Source organism: Camellia sinensis, chromosome 11 (genome assembly GCF_055761805.1).
Source record: "Camellia sinensis isolate YWXY chromosome 11, ASM5576180v1, whole genome shotgun sequence".
Taxonomy (NCBI): domain Eukaryota; kingdom Viridiplantae; phylum Streptophyta; class Magnoliopsida; order Ericales; family Theaceae; genus Camellia; species Camellia sinensis.
In genome coordinates, this window is record NC_138971.1 from 139,300,700 (window position 1) to 139,326,054 (window position 25,355).

Genomic DNA, 25,355 nt, shown 5'->3' on the forward strand with positions numbered 1-25,355 from the left:
GAAACAGAATAGATAATAGGTCCCACAAACCCAAACAACACTCTCTAATTTAAAATCTAGACGGGTAGAGATCCTCCTTCTTTAATTATATGCCATGCATGTATTTGACGTAATATTGTTAATATCATATGAGTTGGCAACATTAAATGGCCTAACCATAGAGGATAATCTCTAGAGTTAGATGGTAAGGAGCTGCGGCTCCAAAGATTAACACTTAAATTAAATGGAATCAATTTAAGAAATTATACATAGAATTGAAAATATAAAATATATGAAGAAATAAATAAATAAATAAAATTAAAAATGAATCCACTGACAAATTCGTCAAAATCTTATCCGTTCTAGAAATTTGTGTGCTTAGTGTCTTCGTAACATAATTGTATCGTAATGTGTCACTGTACCATTTATATTGTTTACGTGTAATCAAAGAATTATTATTCGGTGCACGTGGAACAATATTTCATATTAGAGAATGGCTAGTCATCCAATTTTTTGTGGTTGTTTAGGCCAAGTTTGGGAAGACTAAATAAGTGCACTTTTTGTCTTTTTGGACTAAAAAATTGAGATTGAAAATATGGATGTTTGGGTTAACTTTTTGACTTTTTATGGAAAAATGTGTAATAAAAAATTGTAAAAATTGGTTTGTAGAGGAAAATTTGAATTGGGAGTTGTGCAGCCGTAATTGTTGACTTTTGGTGAATAGTGTTAACTTTTTAACTTTTTGAGTAACTTTTTGACTTTTTGGCTTATTTGGGACTTCCCAAACTTAGCCTTAATATTGTTCTATACAATATAAAAGTTTTAGGTATTAATTTTTTTTTCCTAAAAAATAAAAATTCTGTGGTCATATATATATGGATTGTCACCAAAAAAACTGTTGCAAAAATTTAAAATAAATAAATAAATGTTTAGCAACAAAATTTGAAGTGTCACTAATAAATTAGGAACAAAACAATTCTCTCCTAAAAAGTTTTTACTTTTTGAGAAAAATATTTTAGTCCCAAAAGGGTAGTAATTTATTACTAAACATCTAATTTCATCGTAAAAAATACAAGAATGACTCTCTTGACAATTGAAATATTTTTATTCTTAAAAAGTGATTTCGTTCTTTAATTTTTATCCTTAAAATATTAATTTATTGTAGTGTTGAGTCCTACATAGATATTCATTATTGGTTCTTTATTATTTAGAGAAAAAAACAATTAATGAAAATAAATAAATTTTTTCCTTGAAAGAATAAGTAATAGATCAATTATTTATCAATTGGCATATCTTATATTGTGTTTTAAAAACGTAGTACTATCCATCTAAAAAATTAGACTCATTTTTTAAACTCAATGATATGACAGTGTATTAAAATATCTAAAGCAAATATCTCTCATATCTTTTCTAATCATCCACTAATCATCTTATTTTTATATCATTAAATTTAGAAAGTGTATTTATGGATCAATTTCTACTTTAAAATACCAAGACAAAAGGGATGGATTCTACCATCTAAACTAATGGCTAGAAAATTGAAGTGTCACTAATAAATTAGGAACAAAACAATTCTCTTCTAAAAAGTTTTTGCTTTTTGAGAAAAATATTTAGTCCCAAAAGGATGGTAATTTGTTATTAAATATCTAATTTTATCATAAAACATATAAGAATGACACTTTTGACAATTGAAATATTTTTGTCCTAAAAAAGTAATTTCGTTCTTTAATTTTTATCCTTAAAACATTAATTTATTGTAGTGTTGCGTCCGGCGTAGATATTCATTATTGGTTCTTTATTATTTAGAGAAAAAGCAATTACTGAAAATAAATAAATTTTTTCCTTAAAAGAATAAGTGATATATCAATTATTTATCAATTGGCATATCTTATATTGTATTTTTAAAAAGTAGTACTGTTCATCTAAAAAATTAAACTAACTTTTTAAACTCAATGATGTGACAGTGTATTAAAATATCTAAAGCAAATATCTTTCTTATATTTTTTTTTAATCATCCAGCAATTATCTTACTTTCACATCATTAAATTTAAAAAGTGTATTTATTTATCATTTTCTACTTTAAAATATTAAGACAAAAGCTATGGATTCTACCATCTAAAGTAATAGCTAGTAAATTGAAGTGTCACTAACAAATTAGGAACAAAACAATTCTCTCCAAAAAAAACTTTTACTTTTTGAGAAAATATTTTAATTCTAAAAAGATAATAATTTATTACTAAATATCTAATTTTGTCATAAAAAAAATATAAAAATGACACTTTTAACAATTGAAATATTTTTATTCTTAAAAAGTGATTTTGCTCTTTAATTTTTGTCCTTAAAATATTAATTTACTATAATGTCGCGTCCTACATAGATATTAATTATTGGTTCTTTATTATTTAGAGAAAAAGCAATTAATGAAAATAAATAAAAAATTTTCCTTAAAAGAATAAGTGATATATCAATTATATATCAATTTGCGTATCTTATATTGTATTTTAAAAAAATATTATTATTCATCTAAAAAATTAGATCCATTTTTTAAACACAATAATATAATAGTATATTAAAATATTTGAAATAAATTTCCCTCTTGTATCTTCTCTAATGATTCATCAATCACTTCATTCTCACGTCATTAAATTTAGAAAGTATATCTATTTATCATTTTCTATTTTAAAATACTAAGACAAAAGCGATGGATTCTACCATCTAAACTAATACCTCTTCTTCTCTGCGAAGCATAAATACCCAGAAGCTATTTCTTTTCATGACCACCTCTTGTGCTAAAACATGGACCAAGATGGTGCAGAATATATGGCCTCCCCTGAAAGTGCAACAGAAGAGCTTCATGCAGTTATAGAGTTGGGTAGTATTGACTCACAAAGACTAATTGATGGAGTAGGACAGAGAACACAACCACCTTTGAAATCACTCTCTTCTGCTCAAATGGAGTCCCTCTCTGCCTTGTGCGACACCTTCTTACCATCCATCAATGTCTCCAATGGCACCACCATTGATGATGACTCACTTGCTACATTTTATCGAACTTCTGCCTCCATGGCCGGAACTCAACACCGGGTACAAATATACAGACATCACCTTTGGCATCGTATAAATCTACACCATAGATTTAAATTTTGGTCACGCTTTTTGAAAATTTGTGGTACATAGTTTAGCTTTTGGATATATTGATATTAGGAAGTCGGGGGAGGGAGGCTTTTATAGTTTTCTGGTTTCTAATTGTCAGTAGTTTTCAACTTGCAAAAAGTTTAAATCTTAAAAAAAAAAAAAAAAAAAAAAAAAAAAAAAAAAAAAACCCTTGAGCCAAATAGGTGGAAGTTTTGTCATCCATGTTATCTTTGCCATTGTACGCTTTATTTTGTATGTCTTTATACACTTTATTTCTCAATTTATTTGTCTCTCCACGAGTGAGACAAGATCGCACGTGAAGATAAATGTTTACTTAATATAAATTGTTAGATCTAGAAAATCATGGGTTCAAGTCGTGTTCTCCTGCCATCTCTATCATTATGTATTGTGTTCTCCCTTTCTATCCTCAACACACTTTGTTTCTCATCATTTTGTTTGTTATGAAGGGAAGTATTAACTTAATATATATTATTGGGTTCATTTTTTACAAACTTGTGAAGAAAAGCTTTAGACATATTTTGAGTTGGTTCCTAATAATTGAAAGGTGCTTGTCTCTCAATTTGTTAGTTGAGAAGACAAGTGTTAGCTTGAGATACATTATTTAATTTATTTTTTAATAACTTAAACTTTTGAGACAATTGATGACTATAAAGTCTTCTAGCAAGTATTATTAAACTTCAATTTTTATTTTTATTTTTAAACTTTGCTAGCTCTTTAGTGGTTTTGTTGTGGATGGTTTTGTAGGTTGAAGAGTTGATTATGGTGAAATTGCAACATCCAAAGCTTTTTTTGATGAGATTAACATTGTGGTTCTTGTCAACATGGATTGGGACATTGATACTATGTGGAAGAGCAAGCTTGTCAAGCCATTTTCCATACTTTCAAAGGTTCTCAAAGGTTTCACAGCAGAAGAGAGAAGAGATAGTGCATTCATGGTCTGTGAGCTTTATCTATTTGCTAAGAATGTTCTTCTTAAGCGCGAAGTTTCTCATTCTACTCACTTTCTTTACTCAGGTATACGTACATGCAACACTTGTTTTTGTTTTGTTTTGTTTTGTTTTGTTTTGTTTTTTTTTTTTTTTTTTTTTTGTGATAGAGTTGTGCCTAAGAACGTAGAAACCAAAAAATACCGAGTTAGAGATCAACATAAAAACATATATATATATATATATTTTTTTTGTTTGTTTTTAGTGATTTTTTTTTATAATTTGTATAAAAAAAAAATTTCAGATTAGTCTAATGTAAAAGGACCTAGAAAGCTCGCGCACAAAAAAAAAAAAAAAAAAAAAAAGGAAAAAATCTATATAAAAAAAAAAAAGAAGTTAACTTTAATGTAGGGGGAAAATATAAAACTAAATTTAATTATTTAGGCCCCGTTTGGGAACAGACTAATTTGGTAACTTTTTGACTATTTGGCTAAAATATGAGCTAAAAAAAACTAATATGTTTGGGATGATTTTTTGACTTTTTACGAAAAGATGTACAAAAAGTAGAGAGAAAATAGAATTTTTGACTTTTTGGTATGAGTTGTAGGCTTTTTGACTAATTTAGTAACTTTTTGACTTTTTGACTAAAAAGTTCGGTTGCCAAACGAGGCCACAAGATATGGCAATATAAATTATAGATTAGTAATTTCCAAGTCTCCTACCTTGATGGGCAAGTGGAGTTACTGTGATGGGTAAGTAGAGTTATAGTTATATTAGGAAACTGATCATCTCTCTACTTATAAAAGCATATTTAAATCACCCATCAACTATTTTGAATATAATGTATTTTAAAGATGGTCAAGAGAAACATTTTTCCACTAATATTGTTATTAGGTTTATATTCAATCAATTTTTGATCACTTGAGTTTCGCATAATTGATCCGGATATATAATTTATTTTCCGTATTATGTTATTATTTGTGAAAATCATAATAGTTCGCAATTTTAGATTATGAATGTTGTTATATATATAACACTATAAAACTATTGGTTTTTATTATTATTATTATAGTTTTAGTCTTTTTTGGTTGAGTAGAACGGGAAATTGTAAAATTTCCTAAAAGTCTTATTTTAAAAAAAAAGTTCATTAAAAAGAAAAATTCTTACCGATGAAATCCATATTACAAAAAAAAAAAATCCCATACTCATTTTACAAAATTTAGTGATGAAATTAACTTCTAAAATTTTTTATCCATTCATATGATATTCACTATCTGGTTGAGTGATCAATTTCTATATTCCTAAACTAATTCTTTGGTCTAGTATGAAAAGGAAAGGTGAGGTTGCCCTCATAAACCCTTCAATCGATGATATGCCAAGAGTATTTATATGAAAAATGTTATATATTGCTGTATATATGTGTCAATGCATGCATGGTGCTTTGCAATGGATAGGGAAACTAATTTTTATAGGTACTCATTTAATAATTAATAATTAATTTTCAAAGATAAAAAACAAAAACAAAAAAAAACGCATGCATGGTACACATATTTTCATAGATATGGCCTTTAAACATTCTTTGAGTTTTTACCCGAAATTAAAAGCTGCTTACTCTCAGTTGAAGTGTCCTGTACATCATCTATACGTAGAGTTCTATGTGTACTTGAAGTTAGGGTGGATATTATATAAGGGTGTAAATTTGGTCTGGTCCTGTCTAGCTTATGTTGGGTCTTGCAAGTTCTCGCCAAAATTCTGGCCGGACTGGACCGGCCGGCGGACCAAAAAATTAGACCTAGGCCTAGGAGGTATTTGGGCCTTGGGCAGGTCGGACTGATGGGTCTAGGCCTGAGCTCAGGTTTGGGTAGGACTTGAACGTTTTTTTTTTTTTTGTTTTTCACCAAAAATATATTTTTTTTTCCATAAAAAATGACACTGGACCTTGAGTTGGGTTTTGAGTGGACCTTGAGTGAGTCGATGGGTCAGACTTCAAAATGATAATCCAGACCTAAGCCCGAGCCTAAGGTCCCGGGCTAGGCTCAGATCGGACTCACCCGAACCATGAGCGGATTTCGAACCGTTCATAAATCGCGAGTCATTTTTACGTTCCTAATATTATATCAAATTAATAAAAAAAGAAGTACGTACTAAAGCTATTACAAAACTTTATACAACTTCACTTCATTGCTCACACCGAATTGACATTTTGACTTAGATAATATACATATTCTTCTCTTGATTAGTGACAAAATTTTAAAAAATGCTAGTGTGTCAATTGTAATAAAAAGAATTAAAAAATTGCTAGTGCGTCAATTGTAATAAAATTTTTATACAAAATTCTCCATCATCTTGTTTGTCAAAATTACAATAACCATTCCTATCATTGAATAACTAAGTTGAAGGAGACTTTACCCTTTTTTATATTTAGCCAAAATTCACTTCATCAAAAAAAAAGCACACACACAAATCAACAAATATTGATAGGAAAATATTGATATAAGCAAATGGTGCATTGTTAATGATAGAATATTTATTTGATTGGGTCGTCCTTTCTTACTTTCAATTTGTATTTTCATTAAATAGTCTATACAATTCACTCTTCATTTTCAATAATTTATAATTAAGGGCTTCGGAGGTTTTCAATTTTTGTTTATTTTTGGGTATAAAAATATTACCTTTAAAGGTTGGAGTTTCATTTTTTTTTTTCCTTTTTTTTTTTAAATTTTCCATTTGAGGTGGTGGAATTTTTTTTGGGTGTGCATATGACAAAAGTGAGGACATTTTTGGAAGGAAATATTAAGAGGGCAATGATGCGCTGTCAGTTTTTAAGAGTATTGGTGGAAGTTGCAGAAGAATTTATTGTTGGGTTCTATATTGCATTTAATGCCTTCTAATTGAAGGCTCAGTCTGTTGTGTTGCATTTATTTGGACAGTAATGCTACAGTCGGATGACCGTATGCCTCCGTTGTTGTGTCCACCACGTAAATGATGTGGTACCGACACCAAAGTTGCTGGTTTGTTTTTGGTGAAATGAAACCCAAGTTACACTAAAAAATAAAATATTAATATCAAAAACTAATATTGATATTATAATTATTTTATTACTACAAACTTTATAAAATGTTTATAATCTCATACATTATTATTATTTTATTAATTAAAAAAGTCTCATATCTCATATATGTTATTATTATAATAGTAATTTATGAGGTGATAAACAATGACCAAATATTTTTATTTTGTTAACGAACAAGTCTTTTTTGTGTATAGTGTGCGTATTTTTCTGTACATATTGCAAGTCTTCTTTATATGTCAGAATTGCGTCAAATTTTATTTATTTATTTATTTATAGGGTAATTATTTTTTATTATTCCACTGAAATGCTATTACCCCTCAAAAAAATAAAATTTATTTTTAACTTGTTCAAATTCTATTTTGAATAAACAGTTTGGTTTCAATTTCAAAAGGAATTAGAAATTGTTGATTAAATTTTGGGGCAATTACACAACAGTAGAGATTATAAATATTATTTACAAAAAAATGATAAACATTATAAATATTGATAATTAAAATCATAATTCTTTTCACTTTTTTGTAAATAATTTTCTGGATCCCACTGATGTGTAATTCTTCCTTAAATTTTTCACTTTAAGTACTTGTTTAGAAGAGCCTGAAAATATATTTTTTGAAAAATCCAAAAAAAAAACACAATTGATTAAACACCAAAAAAAAATAAAAAAGAAGAAGAAGTTAATGTAGCATTTTTTGGATTCTTTTTCAATTTATTATTATTTTTTATATTTTGAGATTTTTCTAATCTAGAAAAACTTTAAAAGAAATTATTGTTGACACAAATTTCTTTAATTTTTTAAGTCTTTGCCAAACAAAACCATAATATGAAGAAATTATTTTATTTTTATATATTTTAAAATTTTAAAACATATTTATAAAAAAGTTAAGAATACTTGTGTATGTAAAATTAATTTAGATACAGTGATAGAATATTTTTACTTATAACCATTGAACCAAAACGATTTTTTTTTTTAATCAACAATTTATTATTTTTTTGAAATTGGAGCTAAACCATTTCCTTAAAAAATTGTACCAAAAATACAATTTCAACAAATTCAAAATCAGTTTACGATTTGATTTTTTTTTTTTTTTTTTTTTTTTAAGATTTGTATTTTTAAACCAATGGGCTTTAGCTTAGTTGACTAATCTTTTGGTCACCAAGTCTCTCCCTAACGCTGTGTTTGGTTAGGGGATTTGGGGAGGGATTTGGAAATAGAAAGGGAAAGGGAAAAGGTGTGCGAAACTAGGTGAAATATAGGCATGTTTTATTCACATTTCACCTATCTTTTCTATTTTTCTTTCCAAATCTCTCCTCAAATTCCCCAACCAAACACAGCATAAGGGAAACTTGGGTTTCAAAGAGTATAATGGATAAGATGGTAAGATTTTCTTTCAATATATATGAATGTGAATTTTAAATTAATCAAATATTTGTAATCCTAAAACAAGACAATATTCTTTTGTAAAAACATAAACGACTATCATAATTTTAATAATGTATGAAAAAATAATTAGAATTCAATCATGGGACTATACATATTTGATTAACCTAATTTTTTAGGTAGATGATATCTTTGACAAATTTTTGTAATATAAACAGTTTGGATCATCAAAATAAGACCAGAACAATAGTGTGAATGTTTCATAATGTGATTATTCACACTGTAAAATATGAATGTTCACATTATAACTAAGTATTCAAAAAATATTTGTAAAGATAAAATTATTTATAAAATACTTTAAATATGATAATTAAGAGTAAATCAAATATCTAAATAATAAGATTTATTTAAATATAAAAATATATTATGTATTAATTGAAATAAAAATACTTAAAAAAAATATTTGAAAAAAAATTTCCAAATAAATTTCCCAATATAATAATTATAACGTTAATATTATTTTTTGATACCATGAATTTTTCTTTTTTCGTTTTTAACTCGGACTTTTCCCTAAGAAAAACGGCAGCATCAGCGTCGAGGATTTTGGCATTTGTGAGTGGTCGGCCCCAAATAATTTACGTGGATATGTTTCGTTGGAATAGGATCATTTTCTTTAACTTTTCTCTTTTGACTTCTTATTTGTAAAGTTATTGGATTTATTTTTTGATTCAATTTTGATGATTTAAATTATTTATATTTCAAATTTATTGAGTATTTATATTTGTAAAAAAATTAAATTAATCGGATATTAAAAAGTATATGTTCGGCAAATTATTTATTAAATTTTTTTAAAAAATAATTTTTAATTTGATGATTCAAACACATAATTTCTGATATTCAATCAACTTAATTTTTTATAAATATCATATATTTAATTAGGGCTGCAAACGAGCCGAGCCGAGCTTTAATATGTTTGGGTTTAGTTATTAAAATTTTAACGAGCTCGAGCTGAATTAAAATTAACGAACCGAGCTCGAGCCGAGTTGGTTTAGGCTCGACTCGAGCCCGAGCCTGTTCACGAGCCTTAACGAGCCAAAAAAATTATAAATTCATACCTACATGTGAGACTAAAGTTACAATTAAAACTTTGATTATACATTTATATATACAATATATATAAATATACTAAAAAAAGTCTATATCTTACTAAAATAATAATATCTACTATCACTATTATGTAAATGTACTATCTATAGTTAACTATTATTTATATTTATATTTTTTAAATATATAAATAACATATTTCTCTTATTTTTTATACATATTTTTATATTATTTAATATATAAATAATAAATATTAAACGAGCCAGTTAACGAGTCGAGCTTACGAGCCGAGCTTTAGAATGTTTGGGTTTGTTTATTAAAAATTTAACGAGCTCGAGTTCGAGCTCGAGTTCGAACGCAGAAAAAAACTAATGAACCGAGTTCGAACGAGCTCTTACTGAGTCGAGCTCGAACCTGTTCATAAACGATCCTGTTCATTTGCAACCCTATATTCAATAAACTTGAAAATATGAATAATCTAAATTATTAAAATTAAACTCAAAAGTAAGTTGGATAACCTAATAAATAGGGAATCAAGAAGACAAGTGAAAGAAAAGATCCTGATTCGTTCAGTAGGCGTTGTTCGGTCGAATCAACGTCCCCTCCTTAAGGTCATCCGTTCTGTACTTTACTCGAGGGTGTATCATTATTGTTTATTAGGCTCTCCATTATTGATGGAGTATATTTGGTCTGGGAAGAGGTTTTTTCTTTTAGTTTTTTAGTTAAAATTTATAAAATATAAAATAGATTTAAATATTTAATAAAATAAAATATCATATTAAATTCATTATTATTTTATTTTTTTCTCACAAAAATTATATTTAAGTACGAAAAAAATTCAACTATTTTCTTAAATAAATTTTTTTTAACCTATTAAAATTGTCAAAAATTAAAATAACTTATTAAAATAATCAAATTTTCAAACGAGACCATTTTATTTTGAGAGCTTTGCTGCAAACACTAAAATAGTTTACTGTGACAACCCTCATCTTTGATTAATGTTAAACTATAACTGAGAATGATAAGTAACTGATTAGGATGAAATCCTAAATTGATTACATGAGTATATTGTTTGTAATTGCATTTCTATCTGTTTGACTATAGAATGATATGTTCATGTTTTAATTTTGAATTTGCGAATTGAAGGTCTTATCGACGATCAAACCAGAAATTGATTGGTATTTTATGTTAATTAGAATTTATGTGATTTTATGGTAGGTCTAATGAAAAGTTGATTTGAAACGATTAAATTGGATTAAATAATGTTAAATTACATTAGTTTGAGTTATTACCAAATTGCAAATTGCCATTAGTGGGCCATTTTCATATAACACTTTGAGACTTAATTCATATCAGTTGGTGCATCATTTTGTCCATCTTCTAGTCCAAAACCAAGAGAGAGAGAGAGGGAGAGTAGGAGAAACTTGATTTCAACAAGGATTAGCTTGGAGACTTAGAGGAATTGAAGTAGATTGCAAAATTGAGCTTCCATACCTAGAATTCAAGACCCAAGGTAGAGAATTCATTCTTTGGTTTATGCAGTCAAGTTGTTTCTTGCATGATTCATGGAAATTTGGAGATTAACGTCAAGAATTGGTTTAAAATGTTGAATTGAGAGTTAATCCTTGCATGCATGTGCATATTCTTGAATTTTGGAGTTGTTTCATGAGAATTTCCACATACAAGTTCATATTTTTGTTATGGTCCATGAATTCATCTTCGTTTCGAGCTCAACATTGCTTTTGATCTTGTTTTGAAACACTAGAGTTCATGAGAACTCATGCATGTATGATCTTGCAATGTTCATCGTGCTTACACTTAATTTTTGTGTTCAATTGGCTTACCTTTAGGTTTGATCTTACAAATGATCTTCAAAAACATGTTATACTATGAGTTTCCAAGAGTTTTGCAGAAAATTAGCCCAAGGGGATCGAATTTGAAGCATTAAAAGTTAAATTTTATACTTGAGGTTCAATCTGAAAATTCCAGATTTTGGACCTACGCTCGAGCGTAGGATTTCACGCTCGAGCGTGCACTCTAAGTACATGTACTTCCGCTCGAGCGTGGAAAGTCACACTCGAGCGTGAAATGCATATGTCCAGAAGTTCATGTGTTTTACAGTCTGCTCGAGCGAGGACCTAAGTCTTACGCTCGAGCGGAGGTTGATCGTCCGTCGAGCGTAAATTGCATGCATCCAGTACTTTTCTTGAATTTACAGTCCACTCGAGCGAGAGAAGTCACGCTCGAGCGGGGATCCTTTGTTTGCATGTCCACTCGAGCGTAGAAAGCCACGCTCGAGCGTGGACCCCTGTTTCAGCAAATTTTGAAAAGTGTTTTAAAGTGCATCCTTGCATCCTATTTCCATCCTAGGCATTCCTAAGCCATGTTTAAGGCATCTTATTGAGGATATTGATGTAGAACCACACCGAGTCAAGATAGGGACTAAGTTGTTGATTCCCAAGTGTGTAACTTAGTGTGTGTTCGTTCTGTAACTGTGTAGGGTTGACATCCGAGGACGCTCATTAGCTGCTTATAGCCTAGTGCTCTGTGAGTAACAATGTTGTAAAGATACGTTCAATTATGATTATTTTCTGAATGATCAACTGTTCTGCTTACTGAAACGTTATTGTTTAATGAATGAATGTTTGTCCTATTTGTAAGTTGTATTCATGGCATCCATAGCAATTTACTGTTACTGTACTGTTACTGCTACTGACACAGAGATCTCTGTCCGTTTTCATGTTTGGAACCACTACTGTTACTGTTATGATGGCCATCGACTGACTGTTCGGTCTGTTAAGACCTACTGTACTGTCTTGCTATAGGATGCACCACATATGATTGCTATGATTTCTAAGTGACTGATATGACTGTTTAATTACTGAAAGGACATTCATTCTTAACCTCTTTACATAACTGTTATTCACTGGGCTTTAGCTCACTCTTTATATATATATATATATATGTAGGTGTCCAGGCACCAGACCGGAGCTAGGAGCGTCGGGTTAGCTCTTGTTTTTGTCACGCCAACCTTTGTGCCTCGCCTCGAGGTTCCAAGTCCGTTCAAGCTACGGCTGTTTTGGGGTGTTCGGATTCACCCTTCTGTTTCTATTTTGTAATAGATGTTATAGACTCATACTGTACAGTTATGGCATAGGGATTGAAACCCTAACCTGTATGTATGTATATCTGGTATGTAAATGTGTTTTGGTTACGAATGTGACTTGTTCATAAAAGTCTTTTTGCATTCAGATTTTCACAGCTCATTGGACATCTTTTTTTACTGTTTTGGCTTCCGCCAGCCCCTTTACTCTGCATTACTGTCATTACTGTTAAGTAAGCCTTCGGTAATCACGGATTACTGGCCGGTTACGGTGCTAAACCCATAGAGGCGGGTTTGGGTCGTGACAGAGTGGTATCAGAGCGATACCAACCACGAGTATTACTGCACACACGTGTCCAAATGAGCTATAGGATATCCTAGAAAAGTAATTAGGGCATTGCATGAGCATGAGAAAGTGTGTGTGGCCATGATATGAATATGTGTGCTAATGTGCTAATATGCATAAGTCTGCAACTTCCTATGTTTATTATTGCCGTATTGTATATAGTGAAATGGACAATGCAAGAACTGCTGATGAATCCGAATCATTTGAGGCAAGGATGGCAAGATTAGAAAGAACGGTTGAGCTGTTGACTAAGTTCTTAAGGCTACAACAGAACCAACAGCCCCCACCTCCTCCAGTTCAACCGAAGCAAAATGTTAATGAGGATATAATTATCTTGACACAGAAGTTCAATAAAATGAAACCACCATCCTTTCAGGGAGGCCTTGAACCGTTAAAGGCCGAAACATGGGTTCTAGAAACAGAGAAATTATTCGAAGTGTTTCCGTGTTCCGAAGCACACAAGGTATTGCTGGCTACCTTTACTTTACAAGAAGAGGCCAGAAGATGGTGGATACTTGTGCGTGACACCAATACTGCTTTGACTTGGGCTCAATTTAAAGAAGCCTTCTTTGAATAATACTTTCCTCAGTGTGTCAAGGATCGCAAAGTGACTGAGTTTGAGTAGTTGAAACAAGGTACTATGTCAGTGGTAGAGTACGAATCAAAGTTTACTGAACTCGCCAGATACGCGCCACACATGATGGACACTGATTACAAAAAGGCCAGGAAGTTTGAAGGCGGTCTTAATGTAGAGATACTTGACATAATCAATGTGCTGAAGTTATTGAAATATGTAGATGTTCTTGACCGGGCGATAATAGCTGAGTCGAACATCGAGGCATTAAAACAGACCGAAACACCAGCGACTGAATAGCGTGGTAAGAGACGGGGTTTTAAGTTTAAGAAAGGCCGAAGCAGTCCATTGAACAAAAAAGCAAAATACAGGGTCAACAACCAGTTCTAGCCAGGGAAACAATTCCATACCACCCTGCTCTGAATGTGGGAAAAGGCATAAGGGGGTTTGCTATAAAATCTCTGGTGCTTGTTATAGGTGTGGCAAAGTGGGTCACATGATTAAAGCTTGCCCTTCCACTTCTCAAGGCAATAGTAAAGCTGCAACTAGTGCAGCAGCATCAACTGTTGCACCGAAACCCAATCCCAAAGCTACCGGAAATGAGCCTCTAAGGCAAGGCCGAGTGTTCGCATTTGTACCGGGAGATGTGCAGAATACCGAGACCGTTGTGTCATGTATACTCTTAATTTGTACTCAAAATGCTTATGTTCTGATTGATTCGGGGTCTACACATTCATATGTTTCACATGCTTTTTCGTGAAAACTAAATAGACCTCTGGAACCCATGAATTATTTGTTAGCTATATCTTTTCCTGTTGGGGGACCCATGACTTGTGCTTACATGTACACTGTATGCGAAATTATTGTTGGGGATGTGCATTTGTATATTGATTTACTGCTTTTGAATATCGATCATTTCGATGTGATATTGGGAATGGACTGGTTAACAAAATATCATGCTACCATAGACTGTGTGACAAAATAAGTTGTTTTCCGTCCACCTAGATTGCCTGAATTTGTATTTAACGAAGTTGGTGTAGTGCCTCCCCCATATTTGATTTCGTCTATGAAAGCTTTTAAACTAATTAAGAAGGGATATAAAGGGTATTTATGTTGTATATTGACTGTACCTACTGATGCCAAAGCTAATGTGGACAGTATTCCCATAGTCAGAGAATTCCCAGATGTTTTTCCATATGATTTGCCAGGGGATTTGATTGACAGGGACATTGAGTTCACCATTGATGTGATTTCGGTACACAGCCAGTTTCCAAAGCTCCGTACAGAATGGCACCTACCGAACTGAAAGAATTGAAAATTCAGCTGCAAGAACTATTGGATAAGAAGTTCATTAGGCCTAGTACTTCGCCATGAGGCGCTCCAGTTTTGTTTGTGAAAAAGAAAGATGGCTCATTGAGACTCTGCATTAACTACCGTGAACTGAATAAAGTAACAGTGAAAAACAAATACCCACTGCCTCGTATTGATGATTTATTTGACCAGTTACAGGGTGCTCAGGTCTTTTCAAAAATTGACCTTAGATCCGGATACCACCAGTTGAAAGTCAAACCAGAGGACATTGAAAAGACTGCCTTTCGAATGAGGTATGGACATTACGAATTCCTTGTTATGCCTTTCGGAGTTACAAATGCACTTGCTGCATTTATAGACCTTATGAATAGAATTTTCAAACCATTCCTCGATGAATTTGTAGTTGTTTTCATAGATGACATTTTGATTTATTCCAAAAGCACGAAAGAACATGAACGCCATTTAAACATTGCCTTACAGACCTTAAGAGAACGGAAACTGTATGCAAAACTAACGAAGTGTGAATTTTGGCTAGACAATGTAATGTTTTTGGGACCTGTGATTAGTAAGGATGGCATTTTAGTTGACCCACAGAAGATTGAAACAGTAGTGAATTGGCCCAGACCGTCTAATGTTACTGAAGTTCGAAGTTTCTTAGGCTTAGCCGGATACTACAGAAGATTTGTGAAAGACTTCTCCAAAATTGCCCTACCATTAACTCAGTTGACTCAAAAAGGGATATCATTTGACTGGACTGACCAGGGAGAGTCAGCTTTTCAAGAGTTAAAGCCTCGACTTGTGACTGCACCAATTCTTACCCTACCCTCAGGTAAGGATGGATTTACCATATTTAGTGATACTTCTTATAAGGGTTTGGGATGTGTATTGATGCAGAATGGTAAAGTTATTGCAAATGCTTCCCGATAACTGAGACCGCATGAAAAGAACTACCCGACCCATGACTTAGAACTTGCCGCAATAGTATTTGCATTGAAAATCTGGCGTCACTACCTTTATGGGGCAACGTGTGAAGTGTATACAGATCACAAGAGCTTGAAATATTTCTTCACACAGAAAGAATTGAACATGAGGCAGCGAAGATGGTTAGAATTGATAAAAGATTACGACTTGCAAATTTTGTACCATCCGGGGAAAGCTAACACCGTTGCCGATGCACTGAGTCGGAAATTAGTTAGAAATTTAGCCTGTTTACTCATCGGGCGGAAAAAAATTGCTATGTGACCTTGAAAAATTTGAAGTTGAGATTGTTTTGCGTGAACAAGGTGGAACTTTAGCCGCTATTTCTACTCAACTGGCACTAATTGAGGAGATTAAAGAGAAGCAGTAACATGATGACTTTTTGAAAAAGGTCATTGATGAACGGGAGTCCAAACTGAGGCCAGACTTTAAATTTGAGAACAATGTGTTGAAATTTCAGGGAAGGTTGTGTGTACCGAATAATTCTGAACTAAAAAGACGAATTCTGCAAAAGGGCCACAATTCGAAACTATCTATCCATCTAGGAAATACGAAAATGTACCAAGACTTGAAACTGAATTTCTGGAGGCCGGGAATAAAGAAAGAGATTGCTGACTTTGTATCGAAATGTCTTCATTGCCAACAAGTTAAAGCTGAACATCAACGACCCGCAGGCTTCTGCAATCCTTACCAATACTGGAGTGGAAGTAGGAACATATCACTATGGATTTCATTGTTGGTTTACCTCGCTCCAGCAAAGGTATGGACTCAATTTGGGTTATTGTTGATAGATTGACTAAATCTGCTCACTTCTTACCTGTTAAAACAATTTACAATGTGGACAAATTGGCTATAATTTATATTGATGAGATTGTTAGATTGCATGGAGTGCCTATGTCCATTGTTTCTGATAGGGACTCGAAGTTTACATCAAGATTTTGGCAAAGCCTACAGACAACATTGGGCACTAAACTAAGACTGAGTAGTGCATCCAGACTCTGGAAGATTTACTGCGAATGTGTGTCCTTGATTTCTAAGGAAATTGGGAAAGCCATTTACCTTTAGCCAAATTTGCCTACAACAACAGCTTTCACTCGAGCATTGGTATGGCGCCTTTCGAGGCTTTGTATGGCAGAAAATGCCGATTTCCTATTTGCTGGGCAGAAGTTGGAGATGGGCTTTTTCTTGGGCTCAAAATTGTACGTGAGACTACCGAAAAAGTGAAACTGATTCAACAGAGATTGAAAACCGCACAAAGCCGACAGAAAAGTTATGCGGATGTCCGAAGGCGAGACAGGGAATATGAAGTAGGTGATCATGTTTTTGTTAAAGTAACACCAATGAAAGGCCAGACCCGTATTGGGTTTAAGGGTAAGCTAGCGTCGAGATATGTCGGGCCGTTTGAAATCATTGAAAAGATTAATCTGGTGGCGTATCAAGTAGCACTTCCTCCTGAAATGGAGCATATGCTTAATGTCTTCCATATTTCAATGTTGAGGGATTATCTTCGGGATCCCTTCCATGTGATCGAGCATACCCGTGTAGTGCTAAGTGATGACTACACTTATGAAAAACGGCTTATTCAGGTTGTAAACCGACGAATCAAGAAGTTGAGGAATAAAGAAATTCTGCTAGTGAAAGTGGACTGGAAAAACCATGGTGGCGTCTATGCCACTTGGGAAATGGAAGACGATATGATGAAGAGATATCATGAATTGTTCCCACTGAATCCGGTATTCTTCCAAAATGAAGGTAATTCGAGTTTGGAGGACCAAACTCTTTTAAGGAGGAAAAACTGTGACAACCCTCACCTCTGATTAATGCTAAACTGTAACTGAGAATGATAAGTAACTGATTATGATGAAATCCTAAATTGATTACATGAGTATATTGTTTGTAATTGAATTTCTATCTGTTTGATTATAGAATGATATGTTCATGTTTTAATTTCGAATTTGCGAATTGAATGTCTTATCGGTGACCGAACAAGAAATTGATTGGTATTTTATACTAATTAGAATTTATGTGATTTTATGGTAGGTTTAATGAAAATTTGATTTGGAACGATTAAATTGGATTAAATAATGTTAAATTACATTAGTTTGAGTTATTACCAAATTGCCATTAGTGGGCCACTTTTATACAACATTTTGAGACTTAATTCATATAAGTTGGTGCATCATTTTGTCCATCTTCTAGTCCAAAACCGAGAGAGAGAGAGAGAGAGAGGGAGAGTAGGAGAAACTTGATTTCAACAAGGATTAGCTTAGAGACTTAGAGGAATTGAAGTAGATTGCAAAATTGAGCTTCCATACCTAGAATTCAAGACCCAACGTAGAGAATTCATCATTTGGTTTATGTAATTAAGTTGTTTCTTACATGATTCATGGAAATTTGGAGATTAATGTCAAGAATTGGCTTAAAATGTTAAATTGAGAGTTAATCCTTACATGCATGTGCATATTCTTGAATTTTGGAGTTGTTTCATGAGAATTTCTACATGCAAGTTCATATTTTTGTTATGGTCCATGAATTCATCTTGATTTTGAGCTCAACATTGCATTTGATCTTATTTTGAAACACTAGAGTTCATGAGAACTCATGCATGTATGATCTTGCAATGTTCTTCGTGCTTACACTTAATTTTTGTGTTCAATTGGCTTACCTTTGGACTTGATCTTACAAATGATCTTCAAAAACATGTTATACTATGAGTTTCCAAGAGTTTTCTAGAAAATTAGCCCAAGGGGATCGAATTTGAAGCTTTAAAAGTTGAATTTCATGCTTGAGGTTCAATCTAAAAATTTCAGATTTTGGACCTACGCTCGAGCGTAGGACTTCACGCTCGAGCGTGCACTCTAAGTACATGCACTTCCGCTCGAGCGTGGAAAGTCACACTCGAGCGTGAAATGCATATGCCCAGAAGTTCATGTGTTTTATAGTCCGCTCGAGCGAGAAAGTTCACGCTCGAGCGAGGACCTGAGTCTTACACTTGAGCGGAGGTCGAGTGTCCGTCGAGCGTAAATTGCATGCATCCAGTACTTTTCTTGAATTTACAGTCCGCTCGAGCGAGAGAAGTCACGCTCAAGCGGGGATCCTTTGTCTGCATGTCCGCTCGAGTGTAGAAAGCCACGTTCGAGCGTGGACCCCTGTTTCAGCAAGTTTTGAAAAGTGTTTTAAAGTATATCCCTGCATCCTCTTTCCATCCTAGGCATTCTTAGGCCATGTTTAAGGCATCTTATTGAGGATATTAATGTAGAACCACACCGAGTCAAGATAGGGACTAAGTTGTTGATTCCCAAGTGTGTAACTTAGTGTGTGTTCGTTTTGTAACTGTGTACGGTTGGCATCCGAGGACGCTCATTAGCTGCTTATAGCCTAGTGCTCTGTGAGTAACAATGTTGTAAAGATACGTTCAATTATGATTATTTTCTGAATGATCAACTGTTCTGCTTATTGAAACGTTATTGTTTAATGAATGAATGTTTGTTCTATTTGTAAGCTGTATTCGTGGCATCCATAGCAATTTATTGTTACTGTACTGTTACTGCTACTGACACAGAGATTTCTGTCGGTTCCCATGTTTGGAACCACTACTGTTACTGCTATGATGGCCATCGACTGACTATTCGGTCTGTTAAGACCTACTGTACTGTCTTGCTATGGGATGCACCGCATATGACTGCTATGGTTTCTAAGTGACTGATATGACTATTTAATTACTGAAAGGACATTCATTCTTAACCTCTTTACATAACTGTTATTCACTGGGCTTTAGCTCACTGTTTATATATATATATATATATACACGTAGGTGTCCAGGCACCAGACCGGAACTAGGAGCGTCGGGTTAGCTCTTGTTTTGTCAAGCCAACCTTTGTGCCTCGCCTCGAGGTTCCAAGTCCGTTCAAGTTACTGCTGTTTTGCGGTGTTCGGATTCACCCTTCTGTTTCTGTTTTGTAATAGATGTTATAAACTCCTACTGTACAGTTATGGCATAGGGATTGAATCCCTAACCTGTATGTATGTATATCTGGTATGTAAATGTGTTTTGATTACGAATGTAACTTGTTCATATAAGTCTTTTTGCATTCAGAATGTCACAGCTCATTGGACATCTTTATTTACTGTTTTGGCTTCCGCCAGCCCCTTGACTCTGTATTACTGTCATTACTGTTAAACAGGCCTTCGGTAATTACGGATTGCTGGCCGGTTACGGTGCTAAACCCATAGGGGCGGGTTTGGATCGTGACATTCATGAAATTTTAAAAATCAAATTTGTCACTTTTTTTTTTTTTTTTTGTGGTTATCAATTATAATCCGATTATATGACTATGAGTATTTGATACAAAAATGCTTTATACCCCCGTCGACCCCCAGTGAGGTGGAGGCCTGTGATTGGGCGAAAAAAAAATTGTTTCTCTTTTTTTTTTTGGTTGTCAACCAGTGGGGGCGCGCCACCTCACTGGGGGTGCGACCCCCACTGGGGGTATTTAGCAGGGCTCTATTTGATAATATTTTTTTTTTATCCGACAAATTTTATAAAATCAATAATTCAAATTCAAATCCAAATCCAAATCTTCACTTTTATGATTGTTGGTTTGTTCTCGGATTTGTTTATTTTTTTTTACTTATTTTCGACTTTGGTGAATTTTTTTTGAAATTTTCTAAGAAACTTTAAATTTCTAAATGTTTTATTATTTAGATACATTTATTATTAAAACATATCATAAAGATGATCAAGAAAGATTTTTCACCTTTAAATTATACATACAATAAAACACTACACACAAATTAAAAGTTAAAAAATCTTCATGATTACAGAGATGGTTGATATCAATCTGTTTTCTTCTTTAGTTGGGCCATGCATTGATGAGGTTTGTTTAATTAATTAATTCATTTAAAAAAAAAAAAAATTGACTGATATAATTTATGTTTACAACTTACGATGCGAAAAAAGTTTAAATAAATAAAAAAATAATTAGTATATTTGGTTTTAGTTTTTTGAAAATTGAGTTTTTTATTTTTCGTATTTTTTTATTTTTTGTGAATATTTTTAAAATTTTAAATATTTTTTTTACTTTTTTAGATACACCTTACTTAAATGTATCTAAATAATAAAATATTTATGAAAAAATATTTTAAAAAATTAATAAATACACAAAAATATGAAAAATGTACTGAATTTTTATAATTTTTTTGTTGTATTTTTGGTATTTAGTGAATTTTTTTAAAAAAAAATCACAAATGTTATACTTTTTAAGTATATTTATGTTAGGTGTGACTAAAAATTAAAAAAAAAAATTTGTTTAAAATGTTAATAGAAAATAAAAAAATAAATTTTTTTAAAAAGTGTTTTTTAAAAACCAAACCAAAGCGGGTTGGGCATCGTGCCGTGTTGGATTATATTTGCATCATGTTATTTTGGATTCATCTCAAAATTATCTTGACAATAACATAACCATTTATTAATGTATGTTATCGTGTCGTCTCATTTTCCGTTCATATCCAGTTTGTGTTATGTCAAAAACTTTTGCCATTATTAGCTAAACTTGCGCCATCACATAACCAACATAGCTGCCACCACCATCAAAACTACTTCACCAGCACCAGCGTAACTCTCTATTATTGCCATACTCTCACCATTGCCACCATCACATGCCCCACTACTACTGCCACAACCTTCAAACCGCCACAACCTTCGAGACATTCTCGTTAATGCTACCATCGTCATCATTATCGCTACCACCACTACTACTACTACCATCACTACTACTGCTCTATCACTACTATTTCACCACTGTTATCACGACCACCATCGTCACTAGTGCCACCACTATGCCACCGTTACCCCCACCTTTGCCACCGGTACCCCACCACCAGACAACTACCACCACCACACCACTACCCTACATCACTAACTATCATCCCACAACCTCAATATAGACTAGAAGAGAAAAACTAGAAAAATTAACAACATAAAAATCAAACTTAAAGTTCATGTGCATATCAAGCAATTTGATTAAATTCAGTGTTTTAATTTTCGTACTTAATAAACAAATTTACAGATTAGAAAATTTAGCATTCAATTTTTAGGATTTAATTTTCAGTTTTCATGTAACATTTTCATCCAACAGCATGCAATTATTTGGTTTCACTGCAAGTGTTAATTTGTCAAGGCTCTCCGCACTTAGCTTAGAGGAAAGAAGAATGTCTCTTTTGCACTTGTGATACTTACACATTGCAGAACCTTCAAAAATGCACTTCCCTAAGAGTCCCTAAACTACATATTATGGTCTATGAGCACAAAGTGGAAAATTACCAATTCAATGTTAGCTCATATACCCTGCATTTGATGTTGATTTGTTTACCTTCATTCCTTTGGTTATAATTTGGCTGGATGTTAAATTGATTTTCAGATAAATGACGAGGATGAGAACCTGTCATGGAAAGCAATTGGCTACTGTGGACCAGACCCAGATTTCAAAATGCGAACTAAAAAAAACAAAACACTGAACGAAATGGGATATCTAACGTCAGAAGATCAAGGAAAAGAAAAGGATGTTGATAAAGAAGAGCTCTTTGGACCTCTTTACAAAGGCCTCATTCATCTAAATAACCCGCGACAAATCATTGCAGAAACTCTCCGACGATCAGGCTTTCAAGTCTCAATTCCCCATCAGAAAAACACAAAACCAAATTCACTCACTCCATCTTTGATTATCAAATGTGATGCAGTCGTAGTTGGTTCTGGCTCAGGCGGTGGGGTTATTGCTGGCGTTCTAGCAAAAGCTGGTTACAAAGTGCTTGTCTTAGAGCAAGGGAAGTACTATGCCAGAAGCAAGCTTTCACTTCTTGAAGGACCCACTATGGATCAAATGTATATGGGAAATGGATTGCTAGCAACTGACGATATGGGTGTCGTAGTACTTGCAGGTTCCACCGTAGGTGGAGGTTCCACAGTAAATTGGTCAGCTTCGATTCGTACTCCCCAGCATGTACTCAAGGAATGGTCTGAACAATGTGAACTAGAATTATTTGATAGTATATTATACAAAGAAGCTTTGAATGTTGTCTGTGAAAAAATGGGAGTTCAAAATGAAGTTAAAGATGAAGGATTCCACAATGCAGTTTTAAGAAGTGGGTGTCACGAATTGGGTTATCCTGTGAATACTATCCCTCGAAATTCACAGGCAAATCATTATTGTGGTTGGTGTTGCTTTGGCTGCAAAGACGGAAGAAAAAAAGGTACCTCAGAGACATGGCTACTGGACTTGGTGAATTCGGGCAATGGTGCAATTCTTCCATCGTGCCAAGCAACAAAAGTCCTGCATAAACGAAAGAAAGGAAGAGATAGAAGCACTACGACTGGAGTTGCTTTTGAATTCCAATACAAAGGTTTTAAAGAAGTTTGCATCGTGGAGTCGAAGGTGACTGTTGTTGCTTGTGGCGCTCTCAGTACTCCTTCACTATTGAAAAGAAGTGGCTTGAAAAATCCAAACATTGGCAAGAACCTACATCTCCATCCAGTAACAATGGCATGGGGCTACTTTCCAGACAATCCTTTGCCCAATACATGGCCAGAAGTGGACAAAAAGAGTTATGAAGGGGGGATAATGACAGCAATGTCAACAGTTGTTGGTAACTTTAGTAAGTCCGGCTATGGTGCTGTGATTCAGACACCTGCATTGCACCCTGGTATGTTCTCAGTTTTAATGCCATGGGTTTCTGGTATTGATATAAAAATGCGAATGTGCAAGTTCTCAAGGACTGCCCACATATTTGCACTAGCAAGAGATAAAGGATCAGGAGAGGTGGTTTCACCAAGCTCAATCAGTTATCGGATGGACAAAATTGACGAAGAGAATTTAAAGAGAGGACTAGAGAAGGTTCTAAGGATATTGGCAGCAGCTGGAGCTGAAGAAATTGGAACCCATCATTGTAATGGGAAGACCTTAAATGTAAAACAAGTGAGTTCACATGAGTTTGAGAAGTTTGTGAAAAAGGAGAGTTCCAGGTCATTGAGAAACCTATTGACACCAATATGTTCAGCACATCAAATGGGGAGTTGCCGAATGGGGGTTGACCCCAAGGGCTCAGCCGTGAACCAGATGGGGGAGACATGGGAGGTAGAGGGACTGTATGTGGCAGATTCCAGTGTCTTTCCCACAGCTTTGGGTGTGAATCCAATGGTAACTGTTCAGGCAATTGCTTATTGCACTGCACAATCTGTTCTCGAAGTTCTTAGGAGGAAGAAGAATCTATAGAAAAAAACTTTCTTAAGCTTGAGAAGCAAGAGTTTTCATTAAAAACTAGTAAGGTCAGCACGTGCAATGCACAGGTCTTCTTTTTTTCTTTTTTCTTTTTTCAATTATTAATATTATGTTTGAATTCTACAATAAGATCAAGACGATTTTATATTTGTTTTATCCATGTGGAATCATTAAATTTGATCCAATAAGCATAAGAAAGTTTTATTACATATTATGAGTTTGTCAGCTTTATTTTTATTTTTTGATTTTCTCAAGAGTTTATTATGTTGTTATGGTATTAGGTTTGGCAATAGATTTGAAGTTTAAATATACCTATTGTTTATCATTGTGGTTGTTTTCCGATTCATGCTCTGTGTGGTATTGTGATCCAATGATTTGTCCATAAGTTGAAGTTTCATCTATAAAATAGTTTTGCCCATAATCTGCAAAACTAATATCGAGCATTAAGTAATCAATTATGAGGGGAAAAAAAAATTCAAAGTCTACAACCAACTTTGTTCAGTGGATTTTGATATATATTTCTTATAGTTATGAAATGTTTAGATATCGTAATATGTTTTGATTTATGAAAGACATTATCAGAATGAGTATGCATGAACTTTTTAATTGTCAGTGTTGCATTTTCGACTATCGTCAATCTATTCTTATCATTCTTTGAATCATAAAATTACACAGTTAGAAATAACAAGGGCCATTGGATGAAAGGAATTAAGGCACCATTTGGATGGATGGTTTTCAAACTAGTGGATTTAGGATTAAACTTTTCTAAAAATGTAAGAGAGTTGGTTATATTGATAGACTGAAAAAACTGAAGGGAAAGAAAGATTTGAGTTAGAAAATAAGTATTTTCCCATGATTTTACTCAATTAGAATTAGTATGTGCATTGTTATTTCAAATCCATTATAATTTATCACGAGTCACGACAAAACTCTCAAAGTCAATTAACAACCAAATTTAAATTTGAGTTGTCCCCTTGAACAATAAGTTATCAAATCTTTTTCCTTAAAATACATAATCCAAATACACGAAACATGTACACAGTTTTTTCATCTCAAAGTAGCAAATGATGTGAAAGAGGAAATATTTTTTCAGACTCTAAATTCCAATATGTCTAGGGAATTCCAAAGCCTCAATAGAATGAGAAGTAAATAAA

The 25,355-nt window shown here is 33.1% G+C and overlaps 1 protein-coding gene across 1 annotated transcript; it reads left to right on the forward strand.

Annotated features, from left to right (window-relative positions):
• Positions 1-2,675: 2,675 nt before the first annotated feature.
• LOC114303885 (Long-chain fatty alcohol dehydrogenase family protein) lies at positions 2,676-24,410 on the forward strand. The gene is made up of 3 exons (XM_028249032.2): positions 2,676-3,063; positions 3,880-4,149; positions 22,348-24,410. Exons 1-3 carry the CDS (start codon positions 2,776-2,778, stop codon positions 24,193-24,195), a joined length of 2,406 nt encoding a protein of 801 aa, XP_028104833.2. The 5' UTR covers positions 2,676-2,775; the 3' UTR covers positions 24,196-24,410.
• Positions 24,411-25,355: the final 945 nt, after the last annotated feature.

Coding starts and splice junctions, on each gene's coding strand:
- LOC114303885 (XM_028249032.2), top strand. CDS start 2,776: ATGGACCAAGATGGTGCAGAATATATGGCCTCCCCTGAAAGTGCAACA. Junction 3,064..3,879: donor TGGCCGGAACTCAACACCGG/GTACAAATATAC, acceptor ATGGTTTTGTAG/GTTGAAGAGTTGATTATGGT. Junction 4,150..22,347: donor TACTCACTTTCTTTACTCAG/GTATACGTACAT, acceptor ATTGATTTTCAG/ATAAATGACGAGGATGAGAA.